The 27,750-nt window shown below is 43.1% G+C and overlaps 1 protein-coding gene across 2 annotated transcripts in view; it reads left to right on the top strand.

Annotated features, from left to right (window-relative positions):
• Window positions 1-10,968: 10,968 nt before the first annotated feature.
• Window positions 10,969-27,750, top strand: part of PIP4K2A (phosphatidylinositol-5-phosphate 4-kinase type 2 alpha) — a 177,044-nt gene continuing 160,262 nt past the window's right edge. For both annotated transcript variants that reach the window (XM_081104006.1, XM_081104007.1), the window contains exon 1: window positions 10,969-11,319. In XM_081104006.1, coding sequence (XP_080960132.1) covers window positions 11,176-11,319 — 144 coding nt within the window. In that variant the 5' untranslated portion in view covers window positions 10,969-11,175. The remainder of the gene's footprint in view (window positions 11,320-27,750) is intronic.

Here is a 27,750-nt window from a genome sequence, read left to right as displayed (position 1 = left end):
TTTATAACATAACCCTATTACTGGAATTAAGATCTTGGTTTCCCCAAGGTAGAAATCAAAAGGAAACCCCAGAGAAATTTTCAGACAGATTTTATGAAGCTTATGCTTGAGCACAGGGGAGGCAGCACAGAATAAAGGAAGGTTCTCTGACCTGGCTCTGCGGCTGACTCAGCTTGGCTGCTTTCATAAGCTGGAGACAAAGCCATCTTATGGGAAAAGGTGGGCTTGTGAAGAGTGTGGGAGTGGAATTTTCCATGCCAGGGTTAGGTTACTTCCTCCTCTGTCAGGTTGCTTGGCAACTCTTTCCATGTCTTTGCTGTGGGGGCACAATGGCAGCGTGTCTCAATAGGAGCAACCGCAGGAAGGTTGTATAGCACATGCAGAACAGTGGTTTTGACATCTGCTAGAAAGTGGCTAGAAGGGAGATAAGATACTTTTCATAGGAAGTGGAGGGGTATTTGCATTCTTGTGGTTGACTTATCTGTTTTTTTTCTGGCCACCTAGTATTCCGGCCGGGGGCAGGGTGTGGCAAGGTGGCCCAGCTCTGTGGTTTCTCTCATCCACTATCCCGGGCCTAGGTCTCTATGCTGTCTCAATCCCATGGCTTTTCAATCTCAGTAATTCCTTTCAACCTTCTGCATTGGAGACTTTGTACTTGCCTAGAATACTCTTCCTACAGGTACCTGCCTTGCAGGTTCCCTTCCTCCTTCAGGCTAATACTCAAATGTCTCCCAGTGAGGTTTTCTTTGGTCATACTATCTAACATTGCCAGTTCTCTCCAACACTACCTTTACCCCTTCCTGCATTATGTTTCTCCTTTGTTTTTCCCCCCACATCTAACATGCTTTATATTTTTGTACTTTGAAATCTCCACAAGGACAGGTATTTTAATCTGTTTTATTCATTTATCCTGGGTCTGTCACATAGTAGTTGCTCAATAAATATTCGTTAAATAAATGACTAATAATGGTAACATTTATTGAGCACGTACTATGTGCACTACAACTACTAGTGGCCCTCCAGGTTGGGCATTGTAGAAAGCACCACAATGTATTATGTGTTTTAATTACATTAATCTTCACAACAACCATTTAGAGTGGGTTCCACTATGATCTCTGCTTGATATATATCTTGTCAAAGACAATGCCAATTGCCCAGAGAAAGTCCAAACGACAGAAAATGTAAAGCGAAAATCTTTGGCTTTTGCTTCCAAAAAAGGTCCTTGAAAACTATAGTGAAGATAACAATCTTGAAAGCCAAGGCATTTGCTTTCAAGAACTAAATTGGAAAAAAAAAAAAAAAAAAGTGTAAGAAGGTTTTTGTGTAGCCAAAAGCCAAGTACCCAATGGATTTGAGCATAAAGTTTATCCCTTAAATAATAGTTTGGGATGAAAACATGTCTTTTAGAAGAAGATGTTACTGGGAGGCTTTCTCAGAGCAGGAGAGCTTCAGAATAGGCCCCTGGTGTGGGTCGGGAGGTATCCCAGATCAGAAAGATCTCGGCTTCAGTTATCAGGTGTGTCCCTGAAATCCTCACAGAAAAGAACCAGGGGCGACCAGGGCATGGAGTAGTACTGACTGACTAAGGTTCCAGATGGCAGGGCTGGGGCAGCCTGAAGCCCCTGGGGACACTTAGGGAGGCAGAGGGGATTGAGGGGGGCAGGGTGAGGGGAAGAGCAGATCTGAAGGGAATGGGAGTTGGGCTGAGAAGTTTCTAGAGCCTGGGGCTCCACTAGAAGAGACCATGGAGTAATGAAGGTCATCTCAGTGCATCCCAGGAGATGAGGATGCCCACAATCCTTCAATAGTCTCCATCCCCAAGCCACAATGTGCAAACCTCCTGCCCCAGCCCTGGTTACCCCTAGGGAGAGGAGAATTTACTTTCACTGAGTATTTACCTATCAGAAACTGAGAAAAAAACCCTCAGAATTGACTGTGTTTATCAAGGAAGGACTCAAGTTCTCTACTATTCAGCTAAGCACGGAGCTCAGCGCTAAATGAAGTGCAGGATGAATTGAGAAAGTGGCAGTTTTGTATACTCGAGATGTGTAACAGTGAAGTCAGTCCTGCTGCTCTAGTATGGAAAGATCTCCAACGCAAAGCAGAAGGAAGCAAGTCAGACAACGATGTGTACCGCATATTCCCACCTATGCAAATGAGAGCAGAGAGGAAGGGGAGGGCAGGCTTTCCCTTTTTGGTCCATGCCCTTCTTGGTTGAAATTTTTATAGGAATACATTTGACTTTTTGTGTAAACATAACAATGACATTAAAAGACGCTGTGATCACGCCACATAAAATTTTTTTTAACTCAAGCACCATCATTGCAGGACCACGCTCCCCTCACAGGCTGAGTGGGTGGTCTTCCTCCATGCACCCCTATAGTGTTGCAGTAGCATGTGCACTACATAATGTTGAAGATGACTGGCTCGGGGTTTTGACTTCTCCACTGAACTTAGTTCCTCAAGGGTAAGGAATCTGTCTTATTCACCTTTGTGCCCAGAATCTTCTCAAAACATATGAGATGAATGAATGAGGAAAAAATGATAATAAACCTACTTTAGATTTCAGACTCATCCTTAAGCTCTATTGTATCAAGTTTTAAAATTGCACTATTACGACCTATTTCAAATTTGAATATGAAAGCTAAATCAGAAAGAGCCCAAATTCATAAAGGAAAAGCAGGATTACTTATTGAAAGTTGTTTTGTTTTGTTTTTCTGCTCTCTAAGAAAGAACCAGGTCATATTTAAGATGAAAGCACAAAGGGCATGAATATTATGGATGATCAACAGCCTCCTTCCTATCTTTAAAATTCAGGCCCCAAATTTTATGTAACAGCGATGTCATTGATAGCTTCCTTTTAGTGCAACATTTGAATGTTAGCTGGCACTAAAAATACATAAGGGAATTTAAGGGTACTCCTCTAAGTCTAAGTAACCCATGAAGTCCACCTCTGCCCCTCACAAGTTTAAGAGCCTTGAGAAAGTGACAAAGGGATGTCTGGGGTGACAGAATGGACACCAGATCATTATGCCTGAAAGTAAGCAGCACCCAAACTCCAACCTGAGAGAAAACTCCGGCAGAGGGCTTTGAGGTCTTTGTACAAATGACATGGAAAGTTCAGTGGATTTGCAGGTTTCTATATTACTCTCTGGGGTAAAATCAGGATGCTAACATGGAGGCCCCCAGGTTTGGGAGGAGGGGATTGAGGAACACAGACATGTCTGCGGGATGCCATTACTGCACACCTCCTGACCCATCGTGCTGGGCTACTTCTGCTTACACAGGATGCCGACACCCCCCATTTCAGGAACTGAGAGAGGTGAGGAGGAAGCAGAAGCAGCCTGGGTAGGAATGGGATGCTCTCCGGGACCCCTGGTTCCTCTTCCACTTCAGTTCTTCCCCCAGGCAGACGGGCTGGGGTTAACCAGCTCAGACACTGGTTAGGACCAGGATACAAAGCCTTTGCCCTTTGTGAACTCTCAAGGTTATTGTTTGTTTGTTTTTTCAGGGGAGTGGAGACCATCGGAAGCATCCCTTCTCTGGCTCTCAGACACAGCCTTATGCTGTGATCATTTTCCTTATGCTGACCTCAGGTTACATTTCTTTGGATGTGTCTCAAATATACACATCAGTTATTTCTCCAGCTCTTTACCGTAGCATCAATGAAGCATACACTATATTTTAGAATGAAAACACCTCCACTAAAGCATATTGTGGGGGACATTTCTCTTTAGGTGCCTTCTCATTGAGAGCAGCAGGGTGCCCCTTGATTACAGGAATGTTAAAAAGGACAAATGAAAGAGTGACTGAGAACTTCCACTCCGTGCCCCTTTAGCGATGAGGCCGAGTTGGCCCTTTCTCCACTCCCATCTCATTAAAACACTACTGCTCCTTAAAGATGAATTATTCCTCCCCCCACCTCCCCCCACCCCCCTGTCTTTATTATCAAGACCGTAGTTGAAGCCACCATCATGTCTTACCTGGATTCCTGAAAACATTTCTTTGTCTTCCCAACGTTGGCAGTTCTGTTCCTTTGATCTGCTCCTATGATTCACATAGGAGCCACTGAGATTTTTTATAAGCAATTTCTCAGCGTCCAAGTTTCCCATTGCACTTAGAATAAAATTCAGGTCCTTTCAGGGTCTCGGTGGCCTGGCCTCCGCCTGTTTTGCCGATGCGGCTTCCTCTGAGCTCTAGAACCGAAGTTCTCACGCTGGATCGGCCCTCTCTCCAGTCACTGTTGGCCCCATCCTTTTCTCGGCTGCTGCTTCCCATTTTGCGGCCTGATGTGTCTCCTCCTTGGAGAGGTTTTTTTCTCCCACTCTGTTTTCTATTATTGCACTGGGTTTATTATTCTTCAGATCCCTTACCACACTCTGTAATTATAGGAATATCTGTTTACACTCTTCCACTCTCTATCTTCTCAGACTGTGAGCTCTCTGAGGGCAGAAATCTTTCCTAGAAATCCAGTATCTAGCATGTTACTAATATTTGGCACATAGTAGGTGCAAGCAATAAGTAGTGGCATGAATGCATCTTTTCTGAAGCGTCAGTGAAAACAAATACCCAAGGAAACTGCAAACCCCTTTAACAATAGCCAGACTTAACTCGAGCAGCAGCCATAAGGGTTTGGGGCAAATTCGCAGGCACCTCTCTGGGTTTCCTCCCAAAGGATCCTCCCCAGCCTCCACATAGCTGTGGCCCCCTGGCTTCCTGCTCAGGACATCTTGCTTTCTTCCTTTGCCAGGACAAAAAGGCTCAGGCTAACATCCTCTGGTTCATCTGGTCTTCTCGTTCAGCTTTGCCTTCTGAAGGTCACAGCGATTTGTATGGACATTGTTGACCAACAAAGAATGAAACCTCCCTTCTTCCTCAGCATTTGAAAGACTCCCTTCAGTGCTGGGCATCTGAGTGTTGGAGGCTCCACCCCGCTCATCGTGCCACACATATTAAAAGGAATTCAGAGCCTGCAAGTTTAATACAACACTCTTGCTGTAAATTAGAAAAGATTTTTTTATGATTTTGCTGTTGGAATTTTTGTCTATGACTAACATTTAATTTTTGATTGGCTATTATCTTTTTATCAATCATTATGTTTACTTGCAAAATAAGAAAAGTTAACTTGCTCTAGCCAGTTTGACTCAGCGGAAAGAGTGTCCGCCTGGGGACTGAAGGGTCCTGGGTTCAATTGCTGTCAAGGGCACGTACCTAGGTTGCAGGGTTGATCCCCAGCCCTTGTTGGGGCATGTGTGAAGGCAATCAATCAATGTATCTCTCTCACATCAGAGTTTCTCTCCCCGTCTCTCTCCCTCCCATGCTCTCTAAAAACCAATGGAAAAATATCCTCAGGTAAGGAGTAAAAAAAGCGAACTAAAATTGCTTGTGAATGAAATGAAATTTTTGATACTATATTTAAATTAAGTAAACCTGACAGTATTATGTTATCTTTTATAGACATTTAATAAAATGTTAATATTAATTTTGCAGTTTTCTTTTGCATTTTTTTGTTTTTCTGATCTCAACTTTTTTCCTAAACAAAACAAAACAAAACAAGGAAGAAGAAATCATAGGCCCTAAGCATTCGGGATATGGTACCTACTAGATAGAACAACATTACTCCTATTTTCTTCATATTTGTAGCCTTCCTTTTATTTAAGGATGCTGTGAACTCGGGGAGCTGCCAACTTAGTTTGATAGTAACTATAATAAACAGCAAGAAGCAACTTAAAAGGCTATTCTTTCATAGGAACCTGGCTAGTGTGCAAGTGCCATTACGGTGCTAATTTTTAAGCAGGGAAAATGGCTACATTTAAAAAATTATTATGAAAGTAATGAAAATGCAAAATAATATATATTTTAAATATCATTCATAATCCAAAGTATACCCCTGTGTGTGACGGGGTAGAGCTGCAACCTCCCCATCAGCCTTGCCCTGAATGTGACAGGGGGAAGTGCCCCAACCCCCCAATCGGCCCTACCCTGAGTGTGACTGAGGGTGGCATCGCAACCTCTCGATTCGCCCTGCTCTGTGCATGACAGGGGTGGCGCCCCAAATCCCCAATCGGCCCTGCTCTGAGCCCGACCAGGGGATGCACATAGGGATTGGGCCTGCCCTGTGCCACCCGGGAGTGGGCCTAAGCCAGCAGGTCGTTATCTCCCGAGGGGTCCCAGACTGTGAGAGGGCCCAAGTGGGGCTGAGGGACACCCCCACCCCGCCAGTGCACAAATTTTTGTGTATTGGGCCTCTAGTTTCTATTATAAAGGCATATATATAAAGATATGATGCCATGGAGATTGACTCCTGTTGTCTTCTAAGGGAGCTGCTAATGTTTTCATCCTCTGCTTGGGGAGTGGAGGGGAAGGCAAGGCAGGCTGGGGCATGGTCACCTGTGTGAGCTCCTTTACTCCCATTGTTTTCCCAGTCTGATCTCTCCAAGTCAGGCCAACAAAATAGCTGCCAACTAAGTGGTAGGTTCTTGGATTGCTGCCACTGTCCTGGAGGTCCCAGCCAGCTGCAGAAGCCAAAAGAATGATCATCAATGTTTCAGATGGGTGGACAACCCCTACCAGCCTATCTAGGAGGGGTTTGGACAGCACAGACTCTCAGAACTCCCAGATGGCAAGCTGTGCTCCAGCATGTCTACAAAGTCCACTGCTTTCCAAAAGTAACTCACATGTCACAATTGGAATTCTTGGATCCCATTTATTGCATTTTGACTGGGTTTGACTGTATAGCTACACTAATAAAAGAGAAAGATGCAAACTGACCATACCTTCACAATGCCCACCAGCCAATCAGGAGTGAGTATGCAAATTAACCCAACAAAGATGGCGGGTTAATTTGCATACACAGGCGCTGAGTGGCCGGGGGCATTCCGCACCACCCCTGGCGCTCTGGGCCTCTGGGCAGCATGGGAAGGTGGAAAGGTGGCTCCAGGCCTGAACAAAGGCAAAAAGGCTGCTTCAGCCAGAGTGAAGGCGGTGCGGGCAGCCAGTGGAAGGAAGGGCCATTCTTGCTTGAATCTTCATGCATCGGGCCTCTAGTACACTTTCATATTAGTCTTCTACAATAATACCATTTTCAAGGCAAGGCTCTGGAAATACTACAAAAAACAGAATGTCCCACATCTTGCTCAGATCTCCTCACAGAGCAATGAAAAGCATAAGAGCTTCCAAACAGCACTAATAACATTACTGAATTCCTCCTCTCAAGGAAGGATTCTAATTGGAATTATTCAATTGAAGAAGTATATTTTTGATGGAAAACAAAACAAAAAAAAAAAACAGGGAATCCACCCTATTTTAACATCCATTTCTGGTACTGCATACCTCAGTCAACATAACACTTTTACCACATCCTTCTAGGATAGTAAGTAAAGTTCGTTACAGTAAAATAAAGTTTAAAAAAGTGACCTCAAACAGAAACATATCAGTATTGGAAACCTTTCAATCTTGCCAACATTTCCTTCTTCCTTTCTCGTGAACTTGGCTGTGGGGGCATTCCCTGCAGCTGAGATGGCTCTCTGACACCTGGGTGAACGCCCCACTGGCTGGATGAAAGGGACGAGCGTAGCACCCTCCTTGCCTGGCATGACTACTTGCTCATCCTGAAATGGAACTTCCTTGCTTTTCTTCCTCCAGCCAGGCCTCTGGTCACAACCCTTGTCGAATGCTGGTGGTTGGAGTGCCTCAACCGTTGACAACATAAGCTGCCTGCATCAGGCACTGAACTAAGGACATGTGCATTGTTTTATTATCATACAAACTCGAAAGGAAAACAGTGATCAGACTGCGAGGTTGCTAAATCCACATAGTATTTAACCCTCACGTTTAAATATGACGTCTAACCTAACCTAACTTCCCAGCATGGTGTTTCTGATGGAACCTTGCACAAGCATGTCCCGGTGTGGAATCTTTATTTGTAACTTTGTTGTGAGAGAGGAAAATTCCTTTTTTTTCTTTCTTTCTTTAAAAAAAAGAAGTCTTGTGGTTTTATTTTTATTTCTAAAAATTTATTTTTAGAAAAAGAGAGGAAAGGAGGGAGGGGGAGAGAGAGAGAGACATCAATTTGTTGTTCCACTTATTTATGCATTCATTGGCTGACTCTTGTATGTGCCCTGACAGGGGATGGAACCCAAAACCTTGGTGTATCCCGGCAATGCTCCAGCCAATTGAGCTATGTGACCGGGGCCTCCTTTTTTATTCCGTTTATCAAAACTTTGCCACAGGTGCTATGGGAAAGGGAGTATGACAGGTTCATGGGCAGGACAGAGAGTAAGTACAAAATGGACCCTGCCTTCTAAGAGTTTGTCTCCCAACAAGTCAGGAAATCACTGACATTTCTCTAGATCTCAGTTGTCTTATGTATATAATTTGAGAACTGGATTAGGTACTGTCTGAGGTCATTTTTGTGACTCTAGCAGTCCTGCATCATACACACCCTGTGCAGAATACAAAGTTAGTGTGAAAGGTAATTAGCAAAATCCTTTAATGACCTATTATATTAACTGTCATTCAAAACAGGTTAAACCACTAAAAATTCTGTTCTTTAACCATACTGTATTATATTCTTGAAAGTTGCTAACAGAGTAAATCTTAAATGTTCTCATTACACAGGAACACACACACATACACACACACACACACAAATGGGAATTATGTGTGATGGAGGTGTTAACTAACCTTATTGTGGTAATCATTTCACACTATAGACTTCATCAAATAATCAAGTTGTACACCTTAAACTTACCCAAACTTAAATGTCAATTATATTTCAATACTGCTGAGGGGAAAGTCTATCCTTTAAAAGCCACATGTCTCCGCAACTGAAATGTCACATGGATTTTCATCTTCATGCCTACGCCTCTGCCTACTCCAAACAGACGTGACACCTTGTGCAACCATCCATAGCTTGCTGCTCTCCTACGTGAAACCTCATCTGACAGTCCATCTTCCTTTCCTGGAGGTTCAGTCAACACCTTGTCATTGCTAAATTCAGGTTTTTACCATTCACAGCAAGCCCACTGTCTTGCATTATTAACATACAATTAAGTCCAATAGAACTGTTATAGAACAAATAAAGTTCTATGGAAACACTGAAGTGAACGGATCAATTTCAACCAGGAGGCCTGTGAAAGCACCAGGGAAGAGGTAATATTTGAGCACAATTGTTTTCAAGGGCAGGACCTGATAGAGGGGTTCATGTGGAGTGATAATGAGGCATAATCAATGATGATTCAAAATTTTCAGGCCTGGGTCTACGAAAATTTGTTAAATAAATGAACTTCTGGTTGAGGTAGCTGAATGATATGAATGCCATTTCTAAGATAATAGAAAAATAAAGCAACATGGGGTGGAGAAGGAGTTTGAACTTGATTTTAGACACTTTAAAAGGTGCTTTGTGAACAACTGCAGAGATATTAAACCAGGGACTTCTCAGGGGAGAGTGTATGGGTTACCTACAAGTACTCACATTTTATCTTGTATGTAAGTAGCGCTGTATTATTTATAAAGGGCTTCTCATAGCCATTGTCTACTGATAACTTTGATTCTAAGAAACATCCTATAAAGTAGGCAGGGCAGAATTATAATGACCAGCCCCAGAGTAGTCCCTACAGTGACATCAGTGTCTGACTGCTCCCGCTGTTAACAAAACCTGCAGCTCAGAGTTTAACTGATTTGTTCAGTGGGAGAACTGCCCAACCCCATTTTCTCACTACAAATGTAGGTTTTGTTATTTTTTTTAACTTCTAAGAGTGGTGATGGTTGAAGCTGGGGGGAGCAGACATCATTTTGGACAATACTATGAACTGGGGAAAAACAAGAGGACTTTGGGGCAACCCTTTTGTTTTCAGAACAAAGAAAAAAAGAGGAGCAAATGAAGGTGATCACATGACCTTTGACTCTCTACCCCCATGAGAATAAGGTCCTTAAGGGAAGAGGGTCATCCCTTGTCTCCCTGACAGAACTAAGCAGGTTATCAAACACACAGTAGGTCTCCACTATATTTGGATGGAGTAATAATGATAGTAGGTAACATGCCTGCCCAGTGGGCTGAGTCAGGGTAAGTACATAGAACAGGATCACTTTGGCAGCTTTCCCGAGATGGGCCAAGCATTGCCAGCAATAAGAAGGGCTAAATTAAGGTGTACGTGGATGAAGACAATAAACAGATTTCTGTGGAAGAAGGTGCATGGAATGGAAAAAAGGAAGGGATGTAAGGAATCCGGTGGAGGATGTGAAGTAGAAGGTGCAGGTTAGGGCATGATTTTTCTAGCCAAACCAAGGAATCCAGGGTCCTGTCTCTGGAGGGAGTGGTGGTGGGATGACAGCTCTGACTGTGAGGTGAGAGTCTCCCTTCAGCATGAATTGGAAAGTGTGGGAAGGCCCAACCAAATCCAGGGCCCAAAAGGCCGGATGGTTAAAGGCACAAAGGGATTAAGAAGTTCATTTCAGGGCCACTTGGGGAGGTAGCCAACGACGTTGCCAGGTCCCTTCCCCGCGCTAGGAAAGCGCTGGTCTGCATGCAGCATTTCAGCTCTCACTAGCTCTCCTGAGTCCTGGCACCGGTAAGCGGCGGTTCTCTGAGCCTCCTTCCTTCTCCTGACCTCCGCCTCTGGGGCCTCCTCTCTTCCGACGCCCCCATACCCCCCATCTTAACCTCTTTTCTCCCTGGGGAACTAAAAGGAATGCCTTGCGGGAGTCCTCCCGCCCCCCACACCCCTCGCCCCGCGCTGCACGCCGATCCCGCGGCCTCTCCGCGCTCGCTGGCGCGCAGGGGCCGAGCCGTGCAGAGGAACCGGAGCGGGAGGGCTCAGCTTAACGGTCCCGCGGCCGCACCCCGAGCCCCGCGCCCCGCCCGGCGGCGCCGCAGCTGCTGCCGGCCCGCCCCCTGCGTCATGACGCGGGCGCCCAACGCGGAAGCCCTCGCGGCGCGCCTGGTCCAGCCGCGGGCTGAGCGCGGAGCCGCGGGCGCAAGATCCCCGCCGGGCGCGAGCGGAGCGCAGCCTCCTATCCAGCTACGCCGGGCGGGCCGAGCGGGCGGACGGGCCGAGCGGGGCACGGCGCGCAGGGGCACCGCGGGGGGATGCGGCTGCCTCCCCGGGCCGGCGAGTAGAGAGGGCGGGTCCCCGGCCTGGGAGCGCGACGGTGGAGGGGACAGAGGCGGCGGCCATGGCGACCCCCGGCAACCTGGGGTCCTCCGTGCTGGCGAGCAAGACCAAGACGAAGAAGAAGCACTTCGTAGCGCAGAAAGTGAAGCTGTTTCGGGCCAGCGATCCGCTGCTCAGCGTCCTGATGTGGGGGGTAAACCACTCGGTAAGGGCTCGGGCTGCGGCAGCGGTCTCTTTCCTCCTCCTCCTCTTCCTCCTCGCTCCCTCCTACTGCAGCTGCTGCCAGGCGTGGAGCTCGAGCGGGGCCCTGGCCCTCCGGGTGCTCGCCCTCCGGAGCTGCCCTCCTGCCGCGGCGCCTCGGCGCCCCCATCCTCGGGCGCACGCCCGCTCCACCGGGCCGCCCGCGCGCCCCGTGGACCTCCCTGGGACCTGGGTCCGGATGCAGGACGGGGGAATCCCTTCTGCCTTTGAGCTCTGCGGTCGGTACCGGTGTCATCCCCGTCCTGTCTCCGCAGCCTGGGAACTGGGAAGTTTGTGCGGGCGCGGCTTGCGGGGCTGTCAGCCTCGGCGGGGCTGCTGGGGCCGGGGTCCAGGCTGCCGCGCTCTCCTGCGGAGCGCGGCGGGGACGCGCGGTGCTCCGCCGGCGGCAGGTGTACCTGTCCGAGGCAGGAGCGTCCGGAGCCTCCCCGCGGGGCAATGGGGTGAGAACACTGGAGGTCGGGGGATCTGGAAAGCAGCTTTAGTGCTTTGGTCCTTTCCCCCCTCTCCTTGGGAAACTATATTATTGGAGATAAGCACCCTTTTTTTTGACAAAGGAAAAGCCAATGTAAATATGGCCCTGGGGGTTAGCGTCTCTCCCGCATCGCCCTGCCCCGGTGCCGCCGTGCGGGCTGAGGTGTGCTCCGCGGGGAGGCATCCTCCCCGCCCTCCCCCACCTTGGGAACCAGGCCGGAGTCACCCACTGCGCAAGGGCGGCCTGGGGATGACCGCAGGAGGGGGTCTCGGCGGGCGCCAGGGAAGGCGGGCTTGAGTGGAACGCGCCCGTTTGGGGGTTTCTTTGAAAGGCTGTAGGGGAAGCCTGGACAGGTTAGCTTAACTGACAGCCGGAGGTGGTGGAAGATGCGCCGCTGCGGGCTCTGCGGACTGCGGGGTGAGGGTTTGAAATAGCCTCCTGCTGATCTCAATAGCGAGAAACTCCTGCCGTTTTAATCTCCTCGGGATCAGGAAACATGATAGGAGCTGTTGGCTGAGCCATGAAAGTTTAAATGAGCCTGTGAATTTTGACCATGACCTTACCCTTTGCGGTCAGTTAGCATCTGGGGGAAAGTGTAAGCTTGCTTTCCTTACGTTTGATTTCAGTGTATGTCTGTGTGCCCTTTTCAGCATAATAGAAATGACAAAAAAAAAAAAAAACCCCACAAAAAAAACGGTGCTGATTTTTTAAAAGAAAATTCTGAATTTAATGAAGTTGTTTAAAATGACTCAAAGCATTGCATTTTTCTTTTCCAAGTTGGGGAAAAGTTGAAAGAGTATCAGATTGACTGTGTTTGCATGGAGCGACTGTTTTTAAGAAGGCTGAGAAATGATTACTTCTATCAGCCTAATGCCTGGTCCATTGAAGTTCATTTTAACTTCCGGAGAACTTTTTTTTTTTTTTAAAAAAGCAATTAGAAATGTAAGCTTTCACAACAGCATGCATTACTGCACCAAGACACTAAGTTTTATTACAGTAAATAAAATGAATTTTTTCCTATGTCTGCAACTTAGAGTTAGGTTTAATTCTGTTAGTAATTTTAAAATTATTTATGTTTCTTTTTTTAAAAAAAAATAATGTTAGTTCCATATTTATGGGTGCTTTTATCTCCTTCAGAGTTCTGATACTTTGTTTAGGAGAGTGCCTATGTCTGAGGGTTTAATCTAGTAAATTAGTGTCAACAATATGCTGTTGAAACAGAGTGTGACCTCTGGGAATTAGTCTGAATTCCAGTTTACTTTAGAAAATCTTAAATTGTGCATGTTTTACTGTAACCACTTATGTTGCTACTTTATATTTATGAACTGCTACATTTGTTTTAGTTTTTTTAATTGGAAATACTTTGAAACTGCTTAAGGTTCATAAAAGTACCATTTGCAGATAGTGCATTTTGTATTATTTAATTATTTTTTGCTTTCAAGAAAAGTTAGCAATTCTGTTTAGTCATCCAGAGAGTCAAGTTTCCATAGCATATAATGCAACCATGTTATTCATTCAGCAAATGCGTATTAGGAAAAAAAACACACCAACCACTGTGCAAAGATTGCTAAAAATGCCACTCATATTTTTGTCCAAGTATTTTTGAGGGCATTGAGCTGACATAAGAAAAGTTTATTTCATAGTGTTCTTTTTTGAAATATCTATTTTCTTTGTTGTTTTTGAACAAAAAGAAATGAAGTGTATATAAAAATGAAATCTAAGCATTTAGATGCCATGTGTTTCTGGTTGATTTTAGTTTAGGCAACAAAGTTTAACATTAGGCAAATACTTTTATATGACCTTGTGTGCGCCAAAGTCCATATTATAATATGAGAATAAATAGGTCAGCATTATTAAGGAGCAAGCACAGTGTTGTATATGAATGGGATATTTGAGAAAGCACAGCTGAGAAGGAACAGATCATTCAAATCCAGAGTCTTTTCCTACATTTCTAATGTGATCAGAGTAACAGGAAAGGATTGCCAGCAATAGAGCAATATTATGCTTTTAAAATTCATTTGGACTTGTCTTAAGGACAGTTAGAAATAACCATACTTTTGGAACAGTAAAGGGGAACTGAATATGTATTTTATCATGCATGCATCTTCTCAGGAGTTGAGAACTTCTGCATACAATGGTAATATGCTAATTGGATCTGTGTACTACTTCTCTAATTCTGTTGACCTTGGGCATGTTGACTAGTTTTTGCATCAATGTTTGCATCTGTGAAGTAAGGTGATTGGACTGGATGATTTCCAAGTTTTTTTTCCTAGCTTCAAGATTCAACTATTTTTAGAGTCTACTAGGTTTAAAGCAGTATATATTAGAATGCACAGACTAGGGGTAATAATAGTATTTAATACAAGAGTCGTTGCTATTATAACCTTGCAACAGCATTCAGGGAATTTTCAAGACCATGACTAGAGGGAAGGAAATCCGTAGTGACTGGGAGAGATGTGTGAATTAAGAGCTTATTGGATTGACTGTAGTTGGACTACATTGCAGTCTATTAAGTCAAAGTCTACTTGATTGAAATGTAAAAATTTGCAACCAAGGCAGGAATTTTCAAATCCATTGTGGCTATAATTCTCAATCAGAATAATACTGACTTTGTGTGGTTAATTTGATATGTTACTGCTTTCCAATTTAAAATACCCATCAGTAAATGGATCACTGCCAATTTTTAAGCATTTTAAGCAGAGAGTATAATTGAATACATAGAGGAAAAGACAATTTAAGAAGGCAATTTTGCCTTATTATATTTGGAATTAAACTAAAAATGATCAGACAGTTAGCTTCTTAAAATTATATTTTAATAGTGTGTGGAGCATGAAGAATGATCTGAGCTAAGACTTGTTTTAAACATATTCGAAAAGATATTTATGCAGAGTGAAATGTGAGCCTTTTAGATTATATTTAAAAACCTATTTAAATATCTAGAGGAAGACATTATCCGTATAGAAAAATTTTGAAGGATATAAAATTTGTTTAAAACAGATGTAGTATTTAGAAGTAGCCATTATTAATATTAGAGTCTCTTGGCTGCAAGCCATAGAAACGCAAATGAATTTAGGCAAAAATTGAAAATATTCAGGAGTTTTGGAGGTCTTTGGGGAGGTGAGGGTTAGTAACCAAACCAGGAGAAGGACAGGAATGGTGCTGGCTTCCAGAACCATGGGAACCAGTGCTTGAGTGCTGCTGGGACTTTTCTGTCTTTTTTTTTTTTTTTTTTTTTTAGAAATGGGAAGAGAGAGAGAACATCAAGTTTTGTTGTTCCACTTGTTTATGCACTCATTAGTTGACTCTTGTATGTGCCTGCATGCCTGACGGGATCGAACCCATAACCTTGGCTAATCGCCCTGATGCTCTAACCAACTGAGCTACCCAGCTCAGTTTTTGGCTTAATTCTTTCTCATCGCTGACAGGGCATGCTCCTTCTCAGCTGTGCTTTCTCAAATATCCCATTCATATACAACACTGTGCTTGCTCCTTAATAACGCTGACCTATTTATTCTCATATTATAATATGGACTTTGGCGCACACAAGGTCATATAAAAGTATTTGGCTCCTGAATTACATTTTGTACTTTCTGCCCCCAAAAGGGACTTTCTGTCTCTGGTTCCGTTATAAAAATCCCATGGAAGGATTTCGACTGGGTTGACTTCGGTCATTCTCGGCCACCCCAGGAACTGAGCAGTGGTTAAAAGGGGGCAGCTTCTGCCTGGTGGAGTTGGGGGAAGAGCAGTTTCCCAAAGAAGGGAGAGGGCCTCACAGGCAGTGACAGGCAGGTGCCTGTCCTCATGACAGAGCGGGGTTGTTTATCTTGGTGCTGTGTGCCACATTCTGTGTGTTTTGGTGATTATGTGGTTTTCTGGGCAGAATATTCACAGCTTTCATTATATTCTCAATGGGTCTGGGACTTGAAATAGGTACATAACTGCATTGGAGAAATAGTGATGTCCTTTAGGTTTGTGGGCTTATATTTGAGCACTGGAAAAGGCAAAGGAAAACCAGATTTTAAAATGAAATATATGACTATGAAATACTAACGGAATAGAACCCAATAAGGCCATTAAAATAATAATTAGCTGGACATTAGATGAAACTCATTGAATAAATGGGACCCAACTAATCATTCACTCAAGAACAATCTCACACTATTTTCCTTCCCCTTGTAGAGGAGAGAAGAATGACCAGCAGACATACACCAAGTTTATGGTCAGGGAAATCGTTTCAGAACAGAATACATTTCTTCTCAAATACCTCAGAGTGAACCTGAGTATTTAGAATGGTGCACATGGGAGGGCAATGATTTCTCTTTCTACCGCGGGATTGTCTGCTATGCCTTTCGAAAGATTTTTCGGCAAGAATTGTGATAAATAAACAAAATCTACCTTAAGTTGATTAAAAAATGCAGTCAACCAGAGTAATTAATTCTGCCAACATACCCTTTGAAATGTAAATTTTGGAACTGAAGGGAATTGGTGTAGTTTGACCAAATGGTTTGTGGTCAGACAGATGAGGTTCACATCCTGCCCTCTGGGCGCTTTGAGCAGATAGATGATTTCTCCATTTGAGCCCCAGTGTACTCTTTCTGAAAATGGGGATGATGGTGGTTGCCTCACAGGATTTTTTTGAGGGTCAAGTAAGATTATATATTTAAACCCTGGCACTGGCCCAGCCGCCGTAGCTCAGTGGTTGAGCGTTGACCTGTGAACTAGGAGATCACGGTTTGATTCTCTGTCATAACACATGTCCCAGTTGTGGGCTCGATCCCCAGTGTGGGGCATGCAGGAGGCAGCCGATCAATGATTCACTCTCATCATTGATGTTTCTGTCTCTCTCTCCTTCTCCCTTTCTCTCTGAAATCAATAAAATAGAATAAAATAAAATAAAACCTGGCTGTAATGAGCACATTTTGGGGATTTAGTAATTGACACCTAGAAATTGTCAATTTCAGGTGCATTTAGGCTGGTAGCATATTAATAGGCACTAGACATGTGTTTCTCAAAATATAATGTGTGTATTCATCTCTTGGGGACACTTAAGAAAGGCAGATTCTGACTCACGTCTGGGGTAAGTCCTGTTCTTAGGTGATTTTTATCATGTTCTTAGGTGATACTGATGCTGCTGGCCCACGAGCCATACTTGAAGTAGCGAGACAAAAGAAATCATGTTAAAATAAGGAGAAATATTCCAGCTTCGTCCCCTGATTGCATGTGATGAATCCTTGGAACAGAGGTGTCCCATATTAGAGTTACAAAAGTTAGGAGAAGGAATTGTGTGTTGAAAAAGGATAAAAAAAATTGTTTTTGACTTAAGAAATGTTGAATTGCAGGTGATGTTGAGTGGATATTGTAGTGACAGTGCCCACCCGTGGGGTGTTGGAAGGTGGCATTGGAACTCAGGAGCAAGGGTGGGGTGGGGATGGAGGGTTGAGGATTGTCCAGGGGGTGAATGGGTCTCTGAGGGAGAAGCTGGAGCCCTGGAACACTGGCTTTGAGAGAAGGAATGAGGAAGAAGAAACAGAACCCACGAGAAAACTCAGAAAGAAGGCCGGCAGAACCGGATGCTCCAGGCATCACGTCGTTCGTTCATGGATGTACTTTTTGAGATAGTGGGTTAGTGTGTGTGTGTGTGTGTGTGTGTGTGTGTGTGTGTGTGTGTGTGGTAGGTGAAAGATGCTATTTTATTTAGGAATACCTAGATATTTTCCTTGACTCCATTTCTTCCTTTCCATTGTCACCTCTACCAATCCTAACCAGATTTATTTCCCTCTTTCTGTTAAAAATGCCTTCTAGCGTATTTCCCTGTTTCTCATCCACATTTCCTTTTTCGCCATGGACCCCTCCGACAGCCTGGTGAAGGCTATGGTCCCTTTCTTAAATAATGCTTTTGAATGAATAAATGAACATAGTACATAGGCCATATACTACCAAGTTCACAGATCTCCTGAGCTCTATCCAGGGACCAGTTAAGAATAAGGAAGGGTGTTATGGGGTGGGAAATGGGGGAGAGCACGCAGTAACCGGGAAGGATTCTACATAGTAGGAATGTAACACAGGCTGAATTAATTGCCTGCTGAGACCACAGTGCTAGTAAGTGGGTGGTGTGATTCAAACTTAAACCCTTAACCACTGAGCCGTGCTGCCTGGGCATGCCTGTGAATTATTCATTTCTTTGAGATCCTTTCTTTCCTTAGTCTTAAAAACTTTGACCGACAGGGTACAGTGGTCCCCCATCTCCACAAGAGATATATTTCAAAACCTCTGAGGATGCCTGAAGCCATGGATATTACCAAGCCCCAAAAGTACCATTTAATTTATAAAGCAGTCAGACTAAGAGATTAACAACAGTCACTAATAATAAAACAGAACAATGATAACAATATACTGTAATAAAAGCTACATGAATGCGGTCTTTCTCCCTCTGCCTCTGTCCCTCTCTCTCCGTGTCTCTGTCTGTTTCTCTCCTGACCTGATGACTGAGGTGGGTATGAAGTGACTAACTGGGGTAGTGGATATGCTAGGCAAAGGGATGATTCACGTCCTGGGCGGGATCGAGCAGGAAGGTCTTTATTTCTGGGCCGCTGTTGGCCACAGGTAGTGAAACTGGGGAAAGCAGAACCATGGCTCAGGAGTGGCTACTCTATTAGCTATTGATATGGAGGAAAACTATTTGAAAACACACCTTTTCCTTTACAGAAAGTCATTGCTTATGTTCAGAGCATGTAGGAAGTGTGTGTGTGTGTGTGTGTGTGTGTGTGTGTGTGTGTATAATATATTCATGACAAGTGTTGTAGGGAGTTTTAAAACAGTAACCTACCTAAAGATAAGGCTTTACATTCAAAGTAAGTCTTTGTAGCCACACTGGCCAGGGCCACTTTTTAAAAATTTTTTTTTAATAAAAGGAGATAATAATAGTAGCTATTAGAGAGGGTTGATATTGTGGATTAAATAAGTTAATACTTGTGAAATATCTAAAGAATTGCTGGCATATGCTAAGTTCTTAGTAAACGTTAGCGGTTATTATTATTTAAAAATAGTTTAAATGATAAAACATGTTAAATTAATTGTTATCTTGAGCTGGTTCATATATGTGAAGTCACCATTGCACCTGACATTCTTGTGCATCTTTAAGTCATATATTATTCATTTTAGAATTACCTTTGTGCCCTTGCTTCAGTTTCTGCATCTGTTTTGTTAAAATGTTCTTTCTTATATTTTTAATGATTCTACTAGTGATCAGGTTGTGTGAGGTGTTTAGATTCATTTAATTTAGTTCAGATTCCTTAGTTGCATGTTATGTCAGCTATTGACTTGATAGTTTACTTTTTTTAAACATAAAAGATGCTGTGCAAGATGCTTGGGCTGGAAAATGAATCGATTATAGACCCTGCCCTCAAGTTGCTTATTAAGTGCAGAGGAAATAGGTATATGTACAGGGCGGCACAAAAGCATGTTAACTGTTGTTCATATGAAAAATAATATAATAATAAAAAATAATACAAGAATAAATCCTGTGTTTTGTGTACTTACCCTGTATAAACAACAGGAGTTATGGGGGTACTGGATAGTCAGAGGATAAGCCTCACAAAGGAGACATTTGCGTAGGGGAGGAATGGGGATGAGGGCGCTGGGACCGCTGGTGGAAAGGCCCTGAGGCCGGTGCTGGCGGTGTGCTTAGGGAACTGAGGGAAGCCTGGGTGGCTGGAGCAGAGTGAGAAATGGGGCGAGGGGTAGGAGATGGAGGCCGGGACTGGGTTTGGTTACTTCTCCCAGGACTCTTGGAGAAGGGTTCGGGAAGTTGGCGTATAATCTTCCAGCTGATGAAGGCAAAGAAAGGCATGTGGCCAAGGGGTCCACACTGGCAAAAGGAAGCAGGCTGAGTGGAAGATGGAGGCGGCCTGGTATGGCGATTCACTCAGCGTTTCTCACAGAACGGTGGCATCCGCTGTTGCCTGGAGCCCGTTAGGAAGGCAGGGTGGTGGACCGTGCACACAGTCGGGAGCAGGATGTTCATTTTAACAAGACAGGTAATTTGTAAACATTCTAGTTTTGAGAGGCACTGGCTAAGGGAAATCTTTAGTTTCAAACCCTGGGGTTTTTTGGAGGTGCCTAAGAGGCTGTGGGCAGGGGGCTGAGCTGATGGGGGAATTGAGTCTCTACCTCAGCTTCATCCAGAGCAGTTCCTTTTGCCCTCGCCCTCCTCCTCCTCCTCCTCCTCCTCCTCCTCCTCCTCTCCCTCCTTCTCCTGCTCCTTCTCCTCCTCCTCGTCCCCCTTTTCTTCCTCTTCCTCTTTCCCTTCCCCTTCCCCTCCTCCTGGATCCCCTCTTCCTCTTCCTCCTCCTCTTCTTCCTACCCCTTCTTCCCGCTTCCTTTTCTCACTGAATACATACTGTTTTATATCCAGGGGGAGTATGTACAGGAGCAAAAAGTTTCTGCAACCAAGAAGAAAACCACAGAGATAAATTCTGGGAAATGGTAGAAGATGGTTGAGAAGGTATTTTTGAGGCCAGATTTCAAAGGGCCCCATAACTGATGCTTGCCAGAGAAAAACGTAAAAACAGTTTTGACAAGGGCCCCTTTAAGATGTACCATAACTCTCAAGTGGTACTCAGCCCTGAAATTTTTACTATTCCCACTGGCATGTTCTGTGCTCTTTGGAACTATTTCTTACTCCCCCCTCCCCCGCCCCCCAAACTTGCATCTAGCGTTTCGTGTCTTCGCCCTCCCACAGCTGGTAATCTTTAGAAAACATTGACCAGAGAAGCCACCCACTTCCGTTCTTCCTATCGCCCAGTCTGCTGACTTTTGCACAGTGGAGTCCCTCAGCCTGCAGACAGGCTGGAGGGCTCCACTGTGGTTTGGGAGCTTCTAGTCACACATGGCTATTTAAATCTCATTTAATTAAAATTAAACCTTAAGATTCTCATATCAAGTGCTCAGCAGGGTAATGAGGGCGACGACAGCTGTATCAGATGTGTGGATAGACTCTCCATCTTTACAGCACTCTCTTGGACGGCACTTGCTGCTCAGGGCCTCCCATCTCGGAAACAAAACCAACAGCCACAGCAGCAAAAAACGTGCCTTTGATGTCACATCTCTCACTGTAGCCTTGTCCATTCTGTTTCTGTGTGCCTTTTTGCAGCAGACATTGAGAAGTCTCGTCCAAAGCTGTCGCCTCCTGTGTCTATCGTTGCTGTCCCCCTTCACCACCGGACACTGTATCTGTGTCATCCGCCAACCTGGCTCTCATCCTCACCACGGCCAGGAAACTGCTCTTGTCAGGATCACCAGCTCCGATGGAGTTCATGTTTTTAAATCCAGGAGTGGTGCTGTATTTACTGTCTTCTCTTCTTTTCCTTCTGCCTCACCAGCCACTCTGTCTTAGATGCCTATCAGGTTTTTCTCCTTTATACAATTCAAAATGCTGGAGTGCCCCAGGTTCTGGCCAGGGTCTTCTTCTATCATGTATACGTTCTATCTGCCTGGTCTTATTCTTATGTAGTCTCATAGCTTCATGCTGACGATTGAGACATTTTTGTCTTCTTGTAACTCTGGCTTCCCCGACAGGCCCCATCGTCACTTTCTCACCACATATCTTCACTTGAATACCTCATAGGCCTCTCAAATGTGTGTCCCAAACAGGACTCAGCTTCCTCCCCCTGCTCTGCCCGCCTCCTGTCCTGCCCTAAACCAGTTTCGTCCCCATCTCCAGTAAACAGCCAGAAACCTGGGAACCAACCTTCATGCTTCCCTTTTCGCCAGCACTTTTATTTTTGAGCTCCAAGTGTTCATACTCCTCTCATTTAAATTCTCTTTCTCTAGAACTCGGCGGTAGCCTGCAGGTCTCCCTGTGCTCACCCTTGCCCTGTTTCAATCCAAATCCTCTACAGCGTCGGCGGCAGAATGGTCTTTCTGAAATGCAAATATCATGTCACTTCAGTGACCCTTCCAGAGGCTTCCCGCTCCACGGCCAGTATGGCTTTCCCTCCTTGCCCTCAGCCCTCACCACTCTCTTCGTGACTTCTTCTTTTTCTGTTCCTTAAACAGGCCACGCTCAGAGCAGACGCAGAGCTTCTGCCTTTATTTTCCTCCTTGTCTGGAGTGGCCGGCCCCTGCTTGTCATTTTAGTCTCTCGGTTGCCTTTTATGGCCTTTCTGACCTCCTCATCTAAAATAGTCCCTTCACTGTCCTATTATTCTTTTATTTTCTCTGTGATACTTAATCCTCGGAAACTGAGTTGTTTGCATGTTTGTTGTTGATCTCCCCAGCGAGGGTGTTGCGTTCCACAGCAGCCGAGACTGTCTTATTTGCTGCCTAATCCTTGCACTTAGAACGGTACATATATGTAGTAGGCGCCCAGTAAATGTTGGGTGAGTCAATGGAGCTGGGGTTCTATGAACTATAGGCCATGAGGGCTCAACTGGTGGACCCTGAGCCCTCCCGTCATCACCATGTGAAACTTATTTTTGCTAAGAGTGAGCTGAGGATTTAAGAGCATTTTGCTGCGCAGCTTGTGCAATGCATTAGAGTGGGGGAAACGGTGCTGCAAATTTGTGATAAGAGGTGTGGGGTAACTGGGAGCTGACATCAGAGAAAGAGCTATGTTTACAGCAACATGCGAGACCTTTGCCTTGTGAATATAGCAGAGAAGGGTCAGAGAGGAAACAGCTTGTCGTAGAAAGTCACCAAATAAATCATGTGAAGACTATGGACGCACTTCTAAAGGGTCAGAGACATTCCATAGGAGAGTGTGCTGCAGTGTCATTTCTGATTTATTCCACATAGTTTGGACTTTTTAATGGCTTCCGTTATGCCTCTACAAATTCTAGTATTCAGAAGTTAAATTTCAGATGTTTGAAATTTGTAAGAATAGTGATAATTCCAGTATCTCAAATCTGTATGGGTCTCTTTCTACCGTGTTATGTTTTTTGCTGGTTCTTAAATGGGGCCTCATTTCTATACTTACTTGGCAATTTTTGGCTGAGAGCTGCTCATTTCCCTTGGATAATTATTTGGGGAGGATTCTTTGAGTCTGAGGGTGAAAGTGTGTTTCTCTAGAGGGGACTGTTTGTTGTCAGGTGGCTAGGGCTGCTATATACCAAAGCCTTTTAAAACTAAACTTGCAGCTTGAAATTTTTTTGAACCTCCTGGGAATATAAATTTGAGCAGCAGTTTCCTGGGGGTGGAATGGTTTATATTTTGTCCACCCTTACCCTGAAGGTGTGACCATCCTGGGTCCTACCCTTATGGGGAACGGGTTTCCTGTTAACGGGCCTGCGGCATTTTCAGGGAACCAGCCGATCTTTCTTCAGGTGCCATTATGCTTCCCCTCTTGTATTTTTATGGTTGTATGTATACTTCTCTTGCAGATATTCCTATTGAAATTGCTTCTGTTTGCTTTATTTTCTGTAGGCTGGGTTATTTAGGATTAGAATCATATCCGTAAGCTGAGACATCCGAACATGCAGAGCTTACTGTTGTCATTGTAATAAACATACGTTGGTTTTATTGGTCACACTCAACTTTGAGAAAGGTATTCTATATTAATCAACTCAAGAATGACCTGTGTAACATGCCATACCACATAACCTGCACAAAGGTGCCGGGAGGAGGGGTGGGTGGGGACTGAAATCAGTACTGCCACCAGCTCACTATGGAGACGGCTGCGTTAGCCAGAAACATGGACCCTTTTTGTCATTTGCCTGCACAGAGGGAGCTCATTTTAAGATGTGCATAGGGGTGCCCTCTGTACTAGCAGCCACCCTGCTTTGCTCTGCATCCAGAATTTCTCGCGTCAGATTCCTAAACGTTGGTATCCTTAAGGAAGCTTTCAGGTGGTGTTTAAGTTGGATAAAAGGAAAAAATCGTGGCTTATAAAGTCCCCTTACAAATTTGAATCTGCTCTAGAAATTGCATGATTATGTTGTCTTTTCTGCTACATGCATGCTTCTATAATGCAAATTAGTTTACACAAGATGGGTAAGTAGGGACTGATGACATATGATGTGGAAATTGGTCCAGGCACAATTTTCCTTGAACATGTCACTGAACAGGTGACAGCAGCTGGATATACTAGTACAGTACACAACATGGTCAAAGGCAGCAGACCAGGTCGGGCAACAGGTCTGTGCCTTGCTCACTCATCTTGGTTCATCCTCTTGACTCAGGGGGCCAGGTGCTTGGTCTTGGAAGTACTGATTTCATGGTCTCTCCAATCTTTGTGTGTTTTGTCCTAGTCTGTATAACTTGGGAGCTCAGTCATTTCTTACAATCATTCCTTTCCATTGAGTGATCTTCATAATGTATGTTTAAAGATAAAGTTCATTTTGCATTTATTAGGAATTACATAATTTTAAAGCCTGAAATATGTATTTTTAATATTTTTTAAGTATTATTCCATAAGTTTTGAGTAGTCTGCTTGAAATCTGGTTTTAGTATGTATTCAGAACTTAGTTTACATATAATATTATAAATAGAAACATTTGTATACACAGTTTATTTTGCATAACTATATGGAATTCCCCAACTCACCCCAAAACACACAGTCATTGTCATTGCTCTGTTTCCAGGGGTAACCAGGTATAAATGTGATAGAAGCCTTGCTGACTGAGACATCCATACTCCTAAAAAATTTGAAGACATTGATCTACTGGTAAACAAGCAGAAACTTAATTTCTTTATGGGCCTCTTGAATTTCTTTAGTAACCCTCCTGCTACCTGACCATGCTGCCCCCCCCCCCCCGCCCCCCTTCACACTCTCAGGTGTCTGGTTTGCTCATATATCTTTCACAAGTTGATCCAGACTTCTTAAGTTTCCATGCTCCCAAATTACCTGTCTCACTGAGCTACTAATCGGCTTTATCTTTTTGAAAATTTGCTCTAGCTTCCTTCTATGCCCAGAAACCTGAGAAAAAACCTGCTTTTCAATTGACCTCTCTCTCATAGAACCCAACTTGGAATATGTTTCCCCATAGAAACTAGCCAACTTACAAATGAACATTTGGAACACAACCTAATTCATAAATTAGATTCTGCTCCCCATAGGTGAAAAGTTCAAATGCTTTGGCATGGAAAGAATTGTCCAGAAACAATTATGAGAAGCCCATAAAGCACTTTTTTTTTTTTTTTTTTTTTTTTTTTGCATATGAGCCAAAGTAGAAGGGCAGGAGCAACGTTAAGAGATATTTTAATAATAATAATAATAATAATAATAGTAATAAAGCTGAGAAAAAGCTAGTGTATACCTTTGTCTTACTTTTCTTTTTTATCTTGCAGTTTTGACATCAAATATTCATAAATTTAAAACATGACAATGAAGATTTGACCCAGTAGTTAGCTCATAGTGAATATTTTTATTCTGTGTTATATGAAACTTCTTTCGTATGTTTATTTAGATGAACTAGAAACATTCATGGTTTCAGTGAAATTTAAATTCTAAGTACAGAGGAGAGATGTGTATATGTATATATTTATATATGTGTGTGTGTGCATAGTAAATTTCCTGTATGAAAAACTTGAAAAATAGTGACAAATACATGACAAATCACCATAATCATTCTATTCAGGAACAATATGTATTAATATTTTGGTGTGTATCTTGCCAATATCTTTTTTAAAAGTCTTTCTGAGATTATACTATCTATAATTTCCCCATCTCTGTATATTTCCTCATATCCTGTATTCTTCATAATGATAATTTTTAAATACTGTGCAGTAGTCTAGGGAAGTTTTAATAACCTCTGAGCCTATATGGTTCCAGGTTTCTGCTACTGTAAATAATGCTGCTAGCAACATTTCCCTGTATAAAATTTTTTTTTTTATTTGGGGAATTACTTGGCTCTTGGTACATGTTGCTGGGTGGATTGCTAATCAAGAATGAGCAGTTAATTATACAGTCTTACCACTTCTCATTTGACTTGACCTATGGATAATTCAGATGAAACTGTTCAGAAGATGTAATGTGACATCCACCGGAGTCACAGGCTGAGTGCCCTCACCCTCTGTAGTTCTGTCGTGGACTTGGAGCTTGGTTCTGCCTGCTGTCCACTCTGCTCTGCATTATCTGCTGTAAACATGCCAGTCACCTGTGCTGACTTTACAGACAGTCTGCAGCCTGGCAGGGCCAGGTAGAAAGGTGGTAGCCAGGTAGGGGAGGAGGTCACTGTGACGACCTGGCTGCTTTCTGTTTGGATTACTGGTATTCAAAACGGAGAAAGCCATGAGATTTTACTTTCAGCAGAAGTGAGTGAGTATATTGCGTATTTTCATAATATAATAAAAATCCCCCCCCCCCCCGTTTTAATATTTAACTTACATATGTATTAAAAATTAACATTTTTCTTTTGCTGAAGAAAAACCCCTGAGAACATTGAAGACACGTGAAAGGACAGAGGCAGACCTTATGAAGCAGAGCCATCCAGACGCAGTTGTTCACCCACGTGGATGTCTTTTACTGTGACAGTGGGAACTACAGTTGCCAATTTTCAGGAGACCTAAAAATTGGTCTATTTCAGATGGATGCAGGTTTTAAATTGGCCCCTGGATAGTACATTTCTTTTAAAATTGAACCTTAATTGATTTTGATTTTTTAAAGCTTGAATTAAGTAGAAAATTAAGGGCTTTTTATAATTAAAGATGGTAATATATATTTAACTTGGATGATTACCTAATAGAGAATTATTTATACCCTATTATTATTTTTAAATATTTAGTGTTTGCCACAAAAAGCAGAAAATATTCTGTCTTGTTGTTGAACTCTCTTTAATTCATATTTTATAAGTCACAGACCATTCTGAACAGGTTTGGGGAAGTTAGTGAAAACATAGCCAGTATGATTTGTTAGCATTCACAAAATATATGCAGTTTTTTATTCATTTCTAAATTGGAATTTTTAGAATTATGAATATAAATATTTATGCTCTTTCTGTTTTGAAGAAAGTACCTTATTTCCTTATGTGAAAAATTTATGCAAGAGTTCAAAAAAGCTCCAGGAATAGAGTAATATTTTGAATGGAATTAATTGTTTTTCACTTAACCAGAGTGGCCAAATACTATTTCAGCACAGATTTAGTCCCATTTCTGGACTTCCAAAACAAGAGACTATTTAGGAATTCGTTTCAGTTTGGGTATTTATAAGAAGAAAAGACTGTTCTGATGGCTGTGGAGTAGTCCTAAACACTGAGGTAAACCGTCTTGACTTACTTATATCTATCTGTTGGATACACCAGCTGAAGACAGTCCCTTTTATCCTGTGTTTCCATAAGCAACAAAAACCCAAATACAGATCTTTTATAATAAACAAATTGGAAATAATATAAATATCCGTTAGTGTGATATTTGGACTAAATAAAATTCAGTGTGTTAGTATACTGAAGTCCTTCGTGGCCATGAAACATGTTTATGCAGTTGATGTTCTGTGGAGAAGTGACTGTGATATGTAGCTGTGTGTTTTAAAAATAGTACATGTCTCTCTGAGGATTATAGATGATTTTTTACTTTCTATTTATATCCTTTTACAGTTTTTTAAAATATTGAGCATGCATTATACTTCTATAACTAGGAAATCAAGGCATGTTCTTATGTATGATGGTTGGGAAGAAATCTTGCACATGTTGAATTGATGAGGCAGAAATAACTTGTAAATTTCTGCTTGTAAACTAGTTATAGTTGCTAGATAAAAGGGATTATTTTTCTTTGGGTAACCATCCAGGAAATCCTTTGATTTAAAAACATTATTGATTATATTGGAGGTGGCGATTAAATAAAAAATGATTATAAAAGCTGTTACTTTTTGCAGGCGTGGGAAAAATACAAAGATAAACTGCAGTGATTACCACTGATTTACCTGTAGGTATCCAAGTTCTTATTGATGAGCATATGCCCTCCATACATGAA

This window comes from Myotis nattereri (genome assembly GCF_964212035.1).
Source record: "Myotis nattereri genome assembly, chromosome: 1".
NCBI classification, from domain to species: Eukaryota; Metazoa; Chordata; class Mammalia; order Chiroptera; family Vespertilionidae; genus Myotis; species Myotis nattereri.
Note: the sequence above shows the minus strand (reverse complement) of the source record. Positions and strands in the feature narration are given on the sequence as shown.